We start from the raw sequence: 14,515 nt of genomic DNA, 5'->3' as shown, positions 1-14,515 counted from the left end.
ATCAGTCTAAAATTGTATGTAACCACAAATAACGTGTTTTGGAAACTAACTGCACAACAGGCAGCACTGTTAGTTATCTCAGAGTAGCATTTCTAATTTTGATTGAAACTGTCAGAGAAAACGGCGGCTTTGAGCAAGCCAGGATATTAGTTTACAGAGGCTGTTAAAATTATATGTCTAACATAGAAATGTTGGTGACACAATAATTTCATCCTAATGGCACTGACATATTCATAGGGTTAATTTTTGAGACAAAATGTCATGAGGTAGTCATGATTTTGCAAATATCCACCTTGTAGTGCAGTTTGCACAAAAATGCACTCACCCTACAAACAGTTGTTGTGTGGGACACCAGTAGCCCATGTCTGTTGCTGTAACAGTAGTTCATGTTTAGAATAGAAAATCTCAGCTCACTGATTTGATCGGGGCAATAGTGCGCCTAAACTGTTGCATAATTTTGCTGAGAGATCTTTTACTTTGTGGTAATCTTAGATGAGTAGTTTTATGGGTAGTCATTCAGTGTTCCCTTAGTGCCAAAATATAACAGATGTTGGTGTACTATAACTGAAGTAATGATGTTAAGTCCTTAAAGTCATATTCTTTTATTGTCATGACTGTATTTGAAGCTATTTTTATTTTTGTATGATACCTGATTTATATGGAATATGACTGAAGTAAACTAAAGCCTAAAATACTTAGTCAGTCATTTGTTTAATATTAATTTAACATTATAGAATTCACATATAAAACTATGAATTGTGATTTTAAATGGTTTAAAAGCATGTAGAATAGCATATGCAGGCAAGTATATTTCTCCTCTTTTTATTAAGAAGCAAAAACAAAAAGGGAAAAAAAAAGAAACAGGGCAGAGTTCGGTGGTTGAATCATCCGTCCCCACCAATGCCAAAACCAAATCTACGCCCTTGGTCTAGATGCTGGTGGTTTTGAAGATGACGACTTCGGCTTTGAATAAAGCTCCCACTGAGATGTCCAAGGTGAAGATGGTAAGGAGGTGGGTTTCACAAGAGTGCAACACGGAGGCTGATTTGCTCGAAAAAGGCAGGCAAGAAGATGACTGGTCTACAGTAACGTCAGTATTGAGATTGACAGTGTGGGAAAGCGGTAGTTGTGTAAAGAAGAGAAAAGTAGCTGAAGAGACAGAATGCATACACCTGGAAGAGATAAAAGTGAACCAGCAAGAAGCCTCTAGGGTCGCTGGAGGGAAGGATGGTGAATGGACAGCCTACGGAAAAGAATCTCCGTCCAGAAGGTGGCGGTAATGTACCTGAAGTGGTTTGCCAACCGTCATAAAAAGATAGAAGAAGAAGATGCAGCAGCTCAGATGGAGAGAAGACAACTGACCTAAAACCTGAGTAACGTAAAAATGAAACTAGATGTTATTGGTATACTGCAAAAGGACTCTAGAAGTAAACGCTATCAGACCTTACTTCAGTTTTTAAAAGAGAATAAATGGCTTAGGGGGAATTGAGGGTTTTTTTTTTCTTTTGAGCGACGTTCCAGTCACATTCCACACCAGTTGGTGGCGGTAATGCACCATTCAGTTCTTTGACAACCGCCAATTAAATTTAGAAGAAGAAGGAAGAGGCGACGAAGAGAAGAAACCGGCTTCTCTGTTCTGTTCTCAGCTTTCAAACAGGTAAAAGAGGTTTTTTTTTTAATGCTAGCTTATTTGTTTAACTCTGAGTTAACGAGGATTTCTAGCACTGATATCTCGCGTTTAGGAAGAAAAGTAAACTTGCGAGGTAATCAGTTTTTTACTTTGTCGAGTTCCAAGGAACGATGACGGCGATTACCGCCACCTAACAGCTAATAAGGTTAGCTTGTCTGAATGGTCGTGTGCGGTGTACGTGGCACATATGCAACTATATATGTACAAAATCTGCTCGTTTTGTACGGGTCAGATCACCTCAGATAAAAATCAGGAAGCATCTAACAAATAGCAAACGTTACTGCATGAAAACACAGATAAACCTGTTAGCTTTAGAAAGTTTGACGATGTTTATAGCTTGTATCTAAATCAGAGTTTCCCTGTGATTAGTCCTGTGCTGAATTGTTCATGTTCCACTACCTAGATAAACATGAGCGATCCCATGAGGGTGTTGGTGACAGGTGCATCCGGGTTGGTGGGCAGGGCCATACAGCATGTGGTGAAAGAAGGAGGAGCCAAGGAGGGGGAGGAATGGATATTCCTGTCCTCCAAAGATGCCAACCTCATGTGAGAGTTGCTCCGCTTCAAGATAAAATGCTGTCACATGTTTTGATACTATTAACCTGCTGGTGGCCTCTCCTCAGGAATATGGACCAGACCCGGGCAGTGTTTGAGAAACACCGGCCTACGCACGTCATCCACCTGGCTGCTATGGTTGGAGGGCTTTTCAAGAACATGAAATATAACCTGGACTTCTGGGTATGAGGAACCTGTTCATCTAATTAACTCATTTAATAGAAATGCTATGATCGTAGACTATCTAGATTCATGTTTTTGATGCTCATCCTGTTTTATTTACTTTCCAGAGGAACAACATTTACATCAATGACAATGTGCTGCAGGCAGCGCATGAAGCGGGCGTGGTCAAGGTTGTTTCCTGCTTGTCCACCTGCATCTTTCCTGATAAGACGACCTATCCTATTGACGAGACCATGGTGAATATACCTCCCTGCTCTTTCTGTGCATCAGCACATTTGGAAAAGAGCAGCTCACATGCGCTTCTCTTTACTACAGATCCACAACGGTCCACCTCATGAGTCCAACTTTGGCTACGCCTATGCAAAGAGGATGATTGATGTCCACAACAGGTACGTTATGTCTTCTATGTGTCATTTCTATCCTCTACCGCATTGTGCTTTCTCTCAGCTCTCAAATCCCTCCCTGGCAGACTGGTTTAGAACAGTTCTAATTATTTTCAAGAAGTCCAGCAAGGAAGCTGTTGTCTTAAAAGATCAACAAATGCAGGGTGTTTCAAAGGGGTAAAACAATCACGATCTTGCGGCTGACCAACATAATCCCAACAGTTTTTAGTTATACTTCTGTTTAGCATGTGTATAGTTTCACAGGACATATTAGTGTTTGAGAATTCTCCAATACTGTTATGTGTCACCCTCGCATAATGCCTCTGCCTATTTTTCAGGAAATGCATTTAAAACTTTCAGCCTCATGACATTTTTTTCCTGTGTGTGCTTCACAGAGCGTATTTACAGCAGCATGGGCGTTGCTATACAGCTGTGATTCCCACTAATGTGTTTGGTCCTCATGACAACTTTAGCATCGAAGATGGTCATGTGCTACCAGGTCTTATACATAAAGCATACATTGCTCAAAGTAAGTTGTGGATTTTTAAGTCCCTAACCCCATTGTCATTCCAGCATTTCTCTTTAAGCATTTACAAGTTTTTGGTGGTGTAAATGGACATGTGACTTCATCTACATGTTGTACTGTTCAGAGGGGGGGAAACCCTTGGTGGTCTGGGGCTCTGGCACACCTAGAAGACAGTTCATCTACTCTTTGGACCTGGCTCGTCTTTTCCTCTGGGTCCTGAGGGAGTATCCAGAAGTTGAGCCAATCATTCTCTCTGGTGAGTCCTCATAGACTCTATGACTCTTTGACTATTCAATGATGATGGCAGTTTAAGGATAAGTGTTCTTATAATGCTACATCTGTTGCTTCCAGTTGGTGAGGAAGATGAAGTGTCCATCAAAGAAGCAGCAGAAGCTGTTGTTGATGCATTGGGCTTTAAAGGAGAAGTCGTGGTATCCTTTCAGTAATGCAAGTTATTTGTTTTTGACAGTGGATTTGGAAGATTAACGTTAAATTCAGTTCAGTTTTATTTATATAGCGCTAAATCACAACAGCAGTCGCCTCAAAGCGCTTTATGTTGTAAAGTAAAGACTGTAGACTACTATAGAGAAAACCCCAACATTGCTTCTTGTTGTCTCATTGTTTCCTTTACCCGTGACATTCAGTTTGACACCAGTAAAGCAGATGGACAGTTCAAAAAGACGGCCAGCAATGCAAAGCTGTGCCGGTATCTGCCAGACTTCACTTTCACCCCCTTCAACCAAGGTGCGGCTGATGTAAAGCTTGACATTTAGATGCTAACAGTGTAGAAATTTCAAAAGACTCCATCAGTTACTGATTTGCCTGGTTCTTTTCACTTGCAGCTTTAAAGGAAACCTGTGATTGGTTTGTTGCCAACTATGACACAGCCAGGAAGTGAGAAGACTGCCAAAAAAATCGGTGCTAATTCTTGTTTCATCTGCTGTTGTGTTGGTAAAGAGTCTGGTGGTGGAGAGAGAGCTCGTGGAAAACAAAGTGCTTCACAGCACAAACACAAGGCAGTTGGTGTTGAGTCTTACTGTTGTTGCCCTCTTTCTGCAGCACCATACTGTTTTGTGCTGAATGTTGGGTGCAGGACCTGGGACCCCTTTTCGGTACATGGACTCTATTTAGCTGGATTCAATCTTGGATGATTTGTCAGAATACCAGTTTGAAAAGTATTGGACTGAAATGATGCCACCGAGCCATGGTGGCATTATTCTTGTGTCAGGAACTGGTTAGAATCCTTGTCTGTGTATAAAAGGTGGGTGTAGCTGCAGGGTCTAAATTGTGAGCTAATGCAGAAGTGCCTTAAACCTGTATTCTTTTTAATGGCCAGCAGGGGGTGACTCCTGCAATTGGTCCTCGAGAGCTACCGTCCTGCAGCTTTTAGATGCATCCTTGTTCCCACACACCTGAATCAAATGAATGGCTTGTTATCAGGCCTTTGCCAAACATGATGGCATGCTGAAGAGATCAAACCATTTGATTCAGCTGTGTTGGAGTAGGGATGCATCTAAAAGCTGCAGGATAGTAGCTCTCAAGGACTGGGATTGGGCAGCCCTGTTCTACGCCCTCTAAATTCAGGTGCTTTCAGCTGGTTTTCCCATTTAGGCGCTCTTTGTATTTGCTTTTAAAAGGACTGACATTAATTATGCTGTAAAAGAAAGCTTTTCTGCCATTTTTCTACTGTCCCTCACTACATTTTTCTCTAGTTGAATTTTAAAGGGTACTGACTGAGCTACATGTAATCTTGGATGTCTTTTTTGTTTTTTTTTTCCTTCCCTCCCAGTTTTAACTTAAATTGCAGAGTTGCTGATTGTGGTTTCCAGTATCAGTGTTACCAGCAGGAAGAGTTCAGTCATCTCAGATTTAATCCAACTGTTTTAATCTAAACTAGATCATCCAGCTGAGCGTGGAACGTTTTAGGAACGTACAGATCGTGGGGTCTACTGTCCTTCAGTAAAAGAAAAATGATGTCATCGTCTATTCTACGACCCGTAAGAAGAAGTTTTAGAGTTTTATTCACTGTTGTAGCGTTAATCATTTCAGCTGGGAAATTATGGGCTCAAAATGTGGTCATAAATATTTTGTACTTGTAAATCAGTTTCGTATGAGTAAAAAGAATTTGTGTGTTTAAAAAAAAAAAAAAAAAAAAAAAAAAAAAAAATTGTGTGTGGACTTAGCCAAAAAAACCCTGCAAGTTACAAGTACGAATTTTGACCCAATTTTTCTTCCTTTCATCTGATTGGTCAATGTCATGTCAATCACAAATGTAACAATCCAATCAGAGAACAGATGGGTTTGGCTGTCGGAGGGGCGCTTTTTTGAACTGCAGGTCCTTGAAGGGTAATACAGTTTGAAGCTTGAGGATCTCTATATAAATATCCGATAGCAGCTAGGTCACCTAACTTTCAGCAGCTGTTGAAAAGATAAAGTTGTGGTATGTCAGTGGTTACAAACACCATTATTACTTTAGGATTAGTTTAACACAAAGTCAGGGCTGACCCGGGACCATTGCTGTGAGTCACAGTGCGCAGCATAAAAGTCCTTTCACATCGGACGAAGGATGTGCTGCTAATGCTAACTGCTAACTAAAAGCAAAGGATCCAGAATTTGTTACGCTGGCTGCTGAGCTCTGTGGGTTTTTGCAGCTGCTCTACCTGTACTAGATGCACCTGCTCCTTGTCTTTTCTATCTCTGACTTTATGTCCTCTACAAGAGTTTTTTTTTTTTTTTTTTTTTTGCTAGTTCTTCAAATGCTCAAAAACATGTATGCTAATTCAAACCGAAGAAAGCTTTGTGATGAAGTGTCATTTCCAAAACACTACCCACCCCCACCCCGCGGTCCGCAGTGCTGTTGAAAAGGCTGTTGAAGTCCCTGTATTAAACACGTAGACCTGTGACACAAAAATCACCAAACTTGGACGACCACAGACTGTTTTCCTTCGTGGTGATGAAGGAAAACGCTGGGTTGGCATGTAAAAGGGCATTTATTCCCTTCAAAGACCTGCAGTTCAAAAAAAGCGCCCTTCTGACAGCCAAACCCATCTGTTCTCTGATTGGATTGTTACATTTGTGATTGACATGACATTGACCAATCAGATGAAAGGAAGAAAAATAGGGTCAAAATTCATACTTGTAACTTGCAGGGGGGTTTTTTTGGCTAAGTCCACACACAAATTTTTTTTATGCACGCACAAATCTTTTTTTACACATACAAATTCTTTTTACGCACACAAATCTTTATTTTTTTTAAACACATACAAATCCTGATTTACAAGTACAAAATATTTATGACCACATTTTGAGCCCATAGGAAATGGGCTGCTTCACTCTTGTAATCCAGGTGCTGGCACAACATAACATTCAGAAATCAGAATTGTTTTGACTTAGTTTGTTATTGAAGGGTTTGGGATTTGATTGATCCAGCTTATATAATTGAGCATTATGTGGGCTAGTGTTTTGTTTTTGTTTTTTTTAAACTAATCAGAGCAAAATAAATTATATTTGCAATGTGTCTCAAGTGTCCTACCCTTGAAATGAAAGACATGTCACAGATTGAGATTTTTATTTCTCTATATGTTCAGATGCCATAAAAACAAAACAAGGATTCAGTTCTGCTGGACAGCACTACTCATGCTTCACTTTATAACAGACACAGAACCCTGATGTATACAGAAGTGTATAGATCAGGGTTGGGGAACCTTCAGGCCTCAAGGGCCAGTGTCCTGCAGGTTTTAGATGTCCTTGATCCAACACAGCTGATTTAAATGGCTAAATTACCTCCTCAACATGTCTTGAAGTTCTCCAGAGGTAATGAACTAATATTTGATTCGGGTTTGTTGAACCAGGGTGCTATCTAAAACCTGCAGGACATCGGCCCTTGAGGAATGCAGATCCTCATACACAAACGACTGCACCTCAAAACACCAGCCTATTTAAAAACGTGAGGTTTGCAGATGGCATGGTGATCATGAGACTTGTGAAGGTTGGTGATGAGTCTGCATACCAATGAGGGGTTAAACAGCTGAACATGCTCCTTCAGGTTTCAGGGATCCAGTCTGTTGCCACCTAATACAAAATTATCAAAGAGGCCCAGAAGAGGATGGACCTCCTGCACCAGCTCAGGAGCTATTGGTCCATTTCTACTCTGCAGTAATCCAGTCTGTTTACTGCATGACCATCAGTGTATTAATCAAACCAAAGAGGACGAGAACAGACTACAGTGGACAAGTCAGGTCTGCAAGAAACGATTTGTACAAACTCAGAATTAGGAAACACTCACACCCAGGATACAACCTCTTCCAGTTCCTCCCTTTGGTAGGTGCTACAGAACAGCTTGTCACAGGCCATTGCTTACATGTTGTCTCTACTAAAACGTCCACCACAGCTTTTACTGAAACAAACCATGCAGTAAATACTCTTTGGTTATACCTATATTACACATACTCAAATTGATTGATAGGTAATTTATTTCAACATGTGAACAATATACAAGTACATTTAGAAAAGAAATGAGAAAAAAAAATACTATACAAATTCACATAACTCTCTCCCTCCATCTATATATAGAACCAGTTACCCACCACTATGAATAGGCTATACATGTTCATCTGTGGCACATTGCTACTGTCTGTTTCCATGTTCTCTTAGGTACATTGAAAGCAATAAAGAGCATGGAATTAAGAAAAAACTGAGCCCAGTTCCTTGTGTGTACATGCACATACTCTGACAAAGCTAATTTTGATAAGTTTTCATTTTTATTAAACACGAAAGCTAAATAAACGTCTAAAAACATTTAAAATATCTACAGATGTAATTTTCATTCAGCAATCTTACTGCTGTCTGCAGTGCAGACAGAACTTAGTAAAAACAATATTTCATTACTGTATACAGTTTTTACAGACAACAAAGACGGCTGAGGCTGTTAAAACTGGACATACGAGGAGTGCCCCCCTTCGTGGACTCTGCAGTACTCCTGTCCTGGCACGGCTCTCTTCTTACAGACTTTTCCTCTTTTTGTGAGGCCATTGCACAGCTGACGGCCTGACACTGAGCTGAAGGCAGAAAAACAGAAAGATGCCCTTTAACAATTCATATTTCCCCTTTACTCATTATAATGAGGTTATATTGGAGGGTAATTATTAATTCCACAGTTTCAAATAATGAGGTCAGTATACATTGAAACAACTCCTATAGGCCAAAAGCTCTTGGAGACTCTTACTTCTATTTCTGTATGATTTCAGTGAAAACTGGTATCAGTAACATAGCAATGAACTGGCAGCTAGAATCCCTAACATGACATGCTCATTTCAAATGTCAGGGTTACACACACACACACACACACACACACACACACCAAAGTACATTAAATCACAGTCCATATAAACAATTTAGCTCTTCAAACAGAAAAAATAAATAAATAAAATATGTGCATGTAACTGGAGCTACTGACCTGTTGCTGACTAACGATGGAGTGGGTCTTGCACTTCGTGAATCATTCCCTAAATCAGACGAGTCAGTGACTGAATCAAAAACACCTTCCAGGTTACTCAGGGGTATATCGTAACAAAGAGCCTAAAACAGATTTCAATTAAACAATATTTGTCTTGCTTGCCACTAGTGATGCACTGAGAATACAGTTTTTGCATTTCTGAAAGCATTAACTCAGTTTGCTTACCGCTGAAGAAAGTGGCTTTGGTATAAACCTGGGAGTGGAGTGATTTGGTTTACCAATTACTGCCATAAGCCTCGACTCTGGCGTAAGCTTCCTCTGAGGTGGAGACACAGCTGATATGCCAAGTTCACCTGAACACAAACATGTTTGACAGCAAAACTGAGAAGCTGAATTTATAGAAAGAGCACTGCTCTTGAACAGGATTCACTGTAAAAAAGGTTCAGCATGTGTTTCCCACCTGATAAAAAGCTGTCCGGATTCAATAGGTCGTCTTCCTCAATGATGTCATCTTTTTCATCTCTGAGCACAAAAGGATAGAAAATAGGTCCAATAGATGCAAAAGGAATCATTGTTAATTTGGTGTAGACAATAATACATGTTCTACTGCCTGAAGCTCTTACTGACCGTGTAGAGTTCAAAATTCATTTTTTACTCGAACAAATCATCAGTTACCAGTTTGAGCACTGACCAGTGAACTCAAGAGTTTCTGATTGAGTCGGATTAAATCATTAGCTAAGTTTAACATCTACAACATTGTGCTCATTTAATAAATTACTGTCTCTATATCAGGGGTCCCCAATCCCAGTCCATGAGGGCTGGTGTCCCTGCAGGTTTTAGATGTGTCCTTGATCCATCACAGCTGATTTAAATGGATAAATTACCTTCTCAACATGTCTTGAAGTTCTTGGTAATGAACTAATCATGTGATTCAGGTGTGTTGACCCAGGGTGAGATCTAAAACCTGCAGGGACACCAGCCCTCGTGGACTGGGATTGGGGACCCCTGCTCTATATTATAATTGATAGCTGCAACCAGTGTCCATCAGCAAGCAGACGTCACCCCTCTTCCATGTCCAGTTTCAAAACACCAAGATGGTGATGGCCTTAACATTCAGTGAAGTCCGTTAAATTGAACATTTTCAAAGACCAATACGCAAGTTGCAGTTCTAGTGTGCAACATACTCACTTCTGTGGTGTAGATGATGGTGGATAAGAGTTGCAAGGCTGCTTCTGCGGTTCCACAATGGTGCACGAGCTGAGTAGCAGTGGACTGGTCAGCTTTTTCGTGATCTTGAAGCATGCCCACAGCTGATTCACAAACCAGTGACCTGCAGAAACAAAATTCACACTGTGACAAATGCTTCAGAAAACTGCAGCTAATGTATTTTCCTCATAAGTGACTTTATGTTTATACCCAGAGACAGAGTGAGCAGCAGCAGGCTGAGGCTGGTGAGATCCAGCGCTGGCTGCTGGTTGACTTCAGCAACTGCATTCAGAGGCACAGTTAGCAGCAGCATGGCTCGAGAGAAACCAGGACAGTGCAGGAATGTCAGCAGGACTGCACACAGTACAAAGTAGCCTGTGTGTGTGATGCACGTCCATATAGCTGTCAGACTTAAACCTGTTCAAGCAAAAAGCACAAGAAAAAGAATTCTTAAGTCATACAGAAGCCTTTTTTTAGTCAAAGAGAATGCAAAGAATTAATTTCTAAATATGTCCTGCTGACAGTCAATTATCCAACTTCTCTGTAGCAGGAAAAGACCCTATAAAAAGGGAGTGTGCCCTATGGCTGCCGTGTCTCACCTGCCCATCCGAGGTAGCCCTGGATCATGTGAAGCCTGTCCTCTATGCGGCTCTGCATCTTATCGAGGTAGTGCAGCATGCCTCCCAGGGTGCTGTTCATGCGCTCCAACTTGTTCATCAGGTCAGTGTAGTACTGGGAGGTCTGATCCTGATACTGCAGAAACTCTATCATACTGTGGTCTACTCAGCCACATACAAAAAGATATGTAAGCACATTGCTTGGGGGGGATAGTTTTATAAACTACAAATGATTTCAGCCATTTACCAATTTTCTGATAGATGTCCTGAGCTTGGTGTCTTACATCTGCCAGGTCCTTGACAATCGCCTTGTGGCTGTCCTGCACCTCAGAGCCCTGGATTTGAAGATGCTCGCTCACATTCTCTAAAATAAAAAATAAAAAAAAAATAAAAAAAAATAAGGTGGACAGAAAGAATAAAATCCATGCTACATGATGTGGCATCAGGTGTGTTTACAGAGTTTTCTTAAAGAGAATTGCAGTTCAATATTTTATCTTATTTAAAAGGGGAAAGTTAAAACTTCCAGAAGTCATTCAGCACATCGAACTGTATCAGGTCATTTTCGAGTACTTTGACAAACAGTTTCTTTTATCCATGGTCAGTAGTAAACCCATTTACAAACTGCTGCAATTTGACTGTTAGCACATGAAAAGAGCCTTTATGTCGGATTATTTGCAGTCGCGCCCAAAGTCAATTTTAACAGAATAGAATAAAAATACAGAAAAATGTAAAATTCTCACCCATTCTTTGTGTAATTCCCTGAATGAGCTGAGCTACCAACTCCTGTCCAGAGGCGATGAGAGCTTTTTCCTGACCCAGACGCTCCAGGTTGTCCCTCAGTGAACTCGTCATCTGCTCCTGGCCCTCGTGGAGCTTCCCCTGTTGAGCCTGCAGAACACTGTGGCCTTCAAGCAGCTTGTCCAGTGATGCTGTAGTCAGTTCTTTCAACTCTACCTGGCCCTCCTGTTTGAAAATGATCCATGAATCCAAGAAACCACTGATTTGCAAAATAAAAATTATTTTATTTTATTTTATTTTATTTTTAAACCCAGCCTTACCTTCAGGTCCTTCATTGCATCTAGCTGGCTGGTGGCTGTGGAGATGAGTGCATTGACTGTGTGCTCTGCTCTGCGCCGGAAAAGCTGCTGTCGAGTTGCATAACAAACGGAGCGCGCTCGGTTGCTCACTATGTGGTAAGCATTCCATGTATCTGAATCCATGTCTGCTGTGCACTCTTTGATGGTCTAACACATAAAATTGAGATTAGCACACAACATTATATATTTTTTCATTATATTTTTAAAGCCATTTCTGACAAGTACTACAAGATCGTATTTTTACCATCTCCTCTGTGCATAGGTACGTCTGGCGCCCCTCAATCTCTGCCTGGCAGTTAAACAGTTCCACTCCGAGCTTTGCGAGCTTTTCTTCTGAGAGGCTGTCACAGCTCGACTTTAGCCGAGCGATCACCTACAGGAGGAGACAAACCAGAGAAACATGATTCCTCTGTTTAAACAATGTATTGAAAACTGTGCCATGAGAATTTTATATGAAAGACACTTAATAACACTGTTGCCCAGCCTTCTCCAAACTCAAACCTAATATTGTTCAAAAACATTTTATTTGTCCGTTGGATTAAATACACATTTTCAAGGCCCACATACCCTGTAATGACAGCTGTCCAATGGGCTGAGCTCCATCTGCTTTGCCTCAGCTAAAAACTTCTCATCTGCAGTTGCCATCTCAAACTGAGCGTCTTTGGCAAGATGTGCTGGAGCCACTGCAGCTGGTTGAAGAGGCGCTGCTGCTCGAGGTGCCTCTGTCAGCCTCAGCCATTCAAACAGCCCGTTGACCGCGAGACACTGACAGGCCAGCAGGAGGTGCAGGTAGTGGATGAGGTGACCCATGTCTGGATCAGAACATGACAAGGTGCGCATGCAAATCATCAAACATGGGAAATACATTTCTCATAATCCCTGCAACCACACTATACTGCCAAAAGTAACTGCTCGTCTGCCTTCACATACATAAGAACTTCTCATCCTACTCTTAATCTAAAGAGTTTAATATGATGTCGGCCCACCCTTTGCAGCTTCAACTCTTCTGAGTTAAAGTGTGTTTATGGTTTTTTTTTTTTTTTTGTTTTTTTTTTAAATCACTTTTGGGAGGCAGTTACTCAGAGGTGAGCAGTGCTGTAGAGGGTCCTTATCCCATCAGTGTCTGTTTCTTTGTGCAAGGAGTAACAGGATAAACACTGCCACACTCTTATAAAAGGACCTCCAGCAGGACCCTGGTGTGAAGGTCTCTCACTAACAATCACAGACTTCATGAGGGTGACCCGAGGACCCAACGTCCTCTAGTGGGCACTGTGCTCACTGCCCACACCATGGAGCCTGACTGGCATTTGCCAGAGAATACCAGAATTAGCAGGCCCACCACTGATGTTCTCTGCTGCACAACATTGCCTGGCCTCATGTAGCGAGAGTATGAAGGTAGTTCCTGGAGGAGGACAGAGTTGATATTACTGACTGGCCCCCCATGCTTTCCTTACCTTAATCCAGTAGAACACCTGTAGAACATTATGTTTCAACTAATTGAACACCAGCAGGTTGCATCTTAGACTGTCCGGAGATTCCCTCAGGATACCATCACCATGCCCGGACCTTGTCAGGCATGCTTACAAGCACATTGGGCAGGGGGCAGGCAGGGGTCCATACAAATTACTAAGTACCATTATGACTAGCTGCAATTAAAATTTCCGCAAAGTGGACTAGCCTGCTGCATCATTTTTTTACTTTGATTTTCAATATGTCTTTGAATTCAGCCCTCTGTAAGGTGATCATTTTCATATCAGTGTAGATATGCAGCATGATTTTTTTTAACCCTCAGATCTGATGTGTTGCTTTAATTTTCTTTTTTGTTGTTGAGCCGTGTACAAAAAGCAACAGAGCAAATCAGCCAACGCATCGAAACTATTGACCAGTGGAGAGAAGAACTAAAAATGTTTAACCAACTTAAATCCTGTGGATGTTAGGTGGTCGTATCGTAACACCCCTTGATAACGTGCCTAAACCACAGGGCAAAACCTGCTCAGGGACAGCTTTAGCAAAGAGCCCAAGGTAATGACCCGAGCACCAAACTGCCCAGAGCTCATTCCACTCAGGCATTTATGGAAATGTCCGGACTGGTCAGAGCTGTTCTGGTGGTGAGACCGTCAGCTACAAAACATTAGCCAGGAGGTTTCAACATTGTTGATGATCTGTGCATATTTAAACGAATATTGTGACGATGTTTAGCATTTAGCATTCTGTATATGACTATAAAGAGTTTCTGCTGCATTGGATGCATTAGACAATGTGGAAATAACAACTACCATTTATTTCTCTGATTGAATGAAGATCCTACCGAGGCTTGCCCAGGCATGCCCACTGCTGCAGCGCTCTGCTGAATACTTGCAGTAACATCATTTAATTAACAAATAATCACTTTTGCATGACTTAAACGGGACGGAAACGAAGCTAATTAGCTTACTGTAAAAATGTTAAGTTGTTTTCCCCGATTTTAAAATACTGCAGTCATTAAAAAATAACAAAAAATTAGCTATCATATTTTGCGAAATGTATGAACAGTTAAAATAAAAACGCCCTATTAAATGCATAAAATAGAATAATTTGTAAACAAATACCTGTTGTTCAAGGAGGTCCTTGACAAGGTAAAACACTCGCCCCCGTCCCCCTCACACAGCTGATTCAAATGACAGACACTAACTTTCTTCAACCCGTTTAAAGCTTCTCGTCACGACGAGGCCACAACCAATGGAATGGCAGACGTTCTTTAAAAAGGTGCGTTTCATTTATTTCACGGTTGAAACGTCCTGGACACGGCGGGAAAAAAACCGGT

The 14,515-nt window shown here is 41.2% G+C and overlaps 2 protein-coding genes across 6 annotated transcripts; one reads left to right on the top strand and one right to left on the bottom strand.

The window, feature by feature from the left end:
• The first annotated feature begins 1,315 nt into the window (after positions 1-1,315).
• On the top strand, positions 1,316-6,441 carry LOC101475533 (GDP-L-fucose synthase). The gene is made up of 10 exons (XM_014412981.4): positions 1,316-1,657; positions 2,094-2,236; positions 2,314-2,428; positions 2,536-2,664; positions 2,744-2,817; positions 3,207-3,340; positions 3,462-3,593; positions 3,689-3,768; positions 3,982-4,081; positions 4,180-6,441. Exons 2-10 carry the CDS (start codon positions 2,100-2,102, stop codon positions 4,233-4,235), a joined length of 957 nt encoding a protein of 318 aa, XP_014268467.3. The 5' UTR covers positions 1,316-1,657; positions 2,094-2,099; the 3' UTR covers positions 4,236-6,441.
• Positions 6,442-8,134: 1,693 nt separating this feature from the next.
• On the bottom strand, positions 8,135-14,496 carry LOC112430083 (protein brambleberry). 5 transcript variants are annotated; one of them, XM_076875501.1, is made up of 13 exons: positions 14,301-14,496; positions 12,280-12,524; positions 11,957-12,085; positions 11,674-11,859; positions 11,356-11,578; positions 10,863-10,979; positions 10,598-10,777; positions 10,209-10,415; positions 9,981-10,122; positions 9,253-9,314; positions 9,018-9,145; positions 8,793-8,914; positions 8,135-8,394 (listed from the first exon to the last, which is right to left on the bottom strand). In XM_076875501.1, the coding sequence occupies exons 2-13, from the start codon at positions 12,520-12,522 to the stop codon at positions 8,265-8,267; spliced, it is 1,869 nt and encodes a 622-aa protein (XP_076731616.1). In that variant the 5' UTR covers positions 12,523-12,524; positions 14,301-14,496; the 3' UTR covers positions 8,135-8,264. The 5 variants fall into 5 exon arrangements, with proteins under 5 accessions (XP_076731616.1, XP_076731617.1, XP_076731618.1 ...); XM_076875502.1 differs by having other exon boundaries at positions 10,011-10,122; XM_076875503.1 differs by having other exon boundaries at positions 10,023-10,122.
• Between the last annotated feature and the right edge of the window lie 19 nt (positions 14,497-14,515).

The sequence above is a fragment of the Maylandia zebra genome, linkage group LG17, assembly GCF_041146795.1.
Source record: "Maylandia zebra isolate NMK-2024a linkage group LG17, Mzebra_GT3a, whole genome shotgun sequence".
NCBI classification, from domain to species: Eukaryota; Metazoa; Chordata; class Actinopteri; order Cichliformes; family Cichlidae; genus Maylandia; species Maylandia zebra.
The sequence above is the reverse complement of the archived record's forward strand: the minus strand, read 5'-3'. Positions and strand labels throughout refer to the sequence as shown.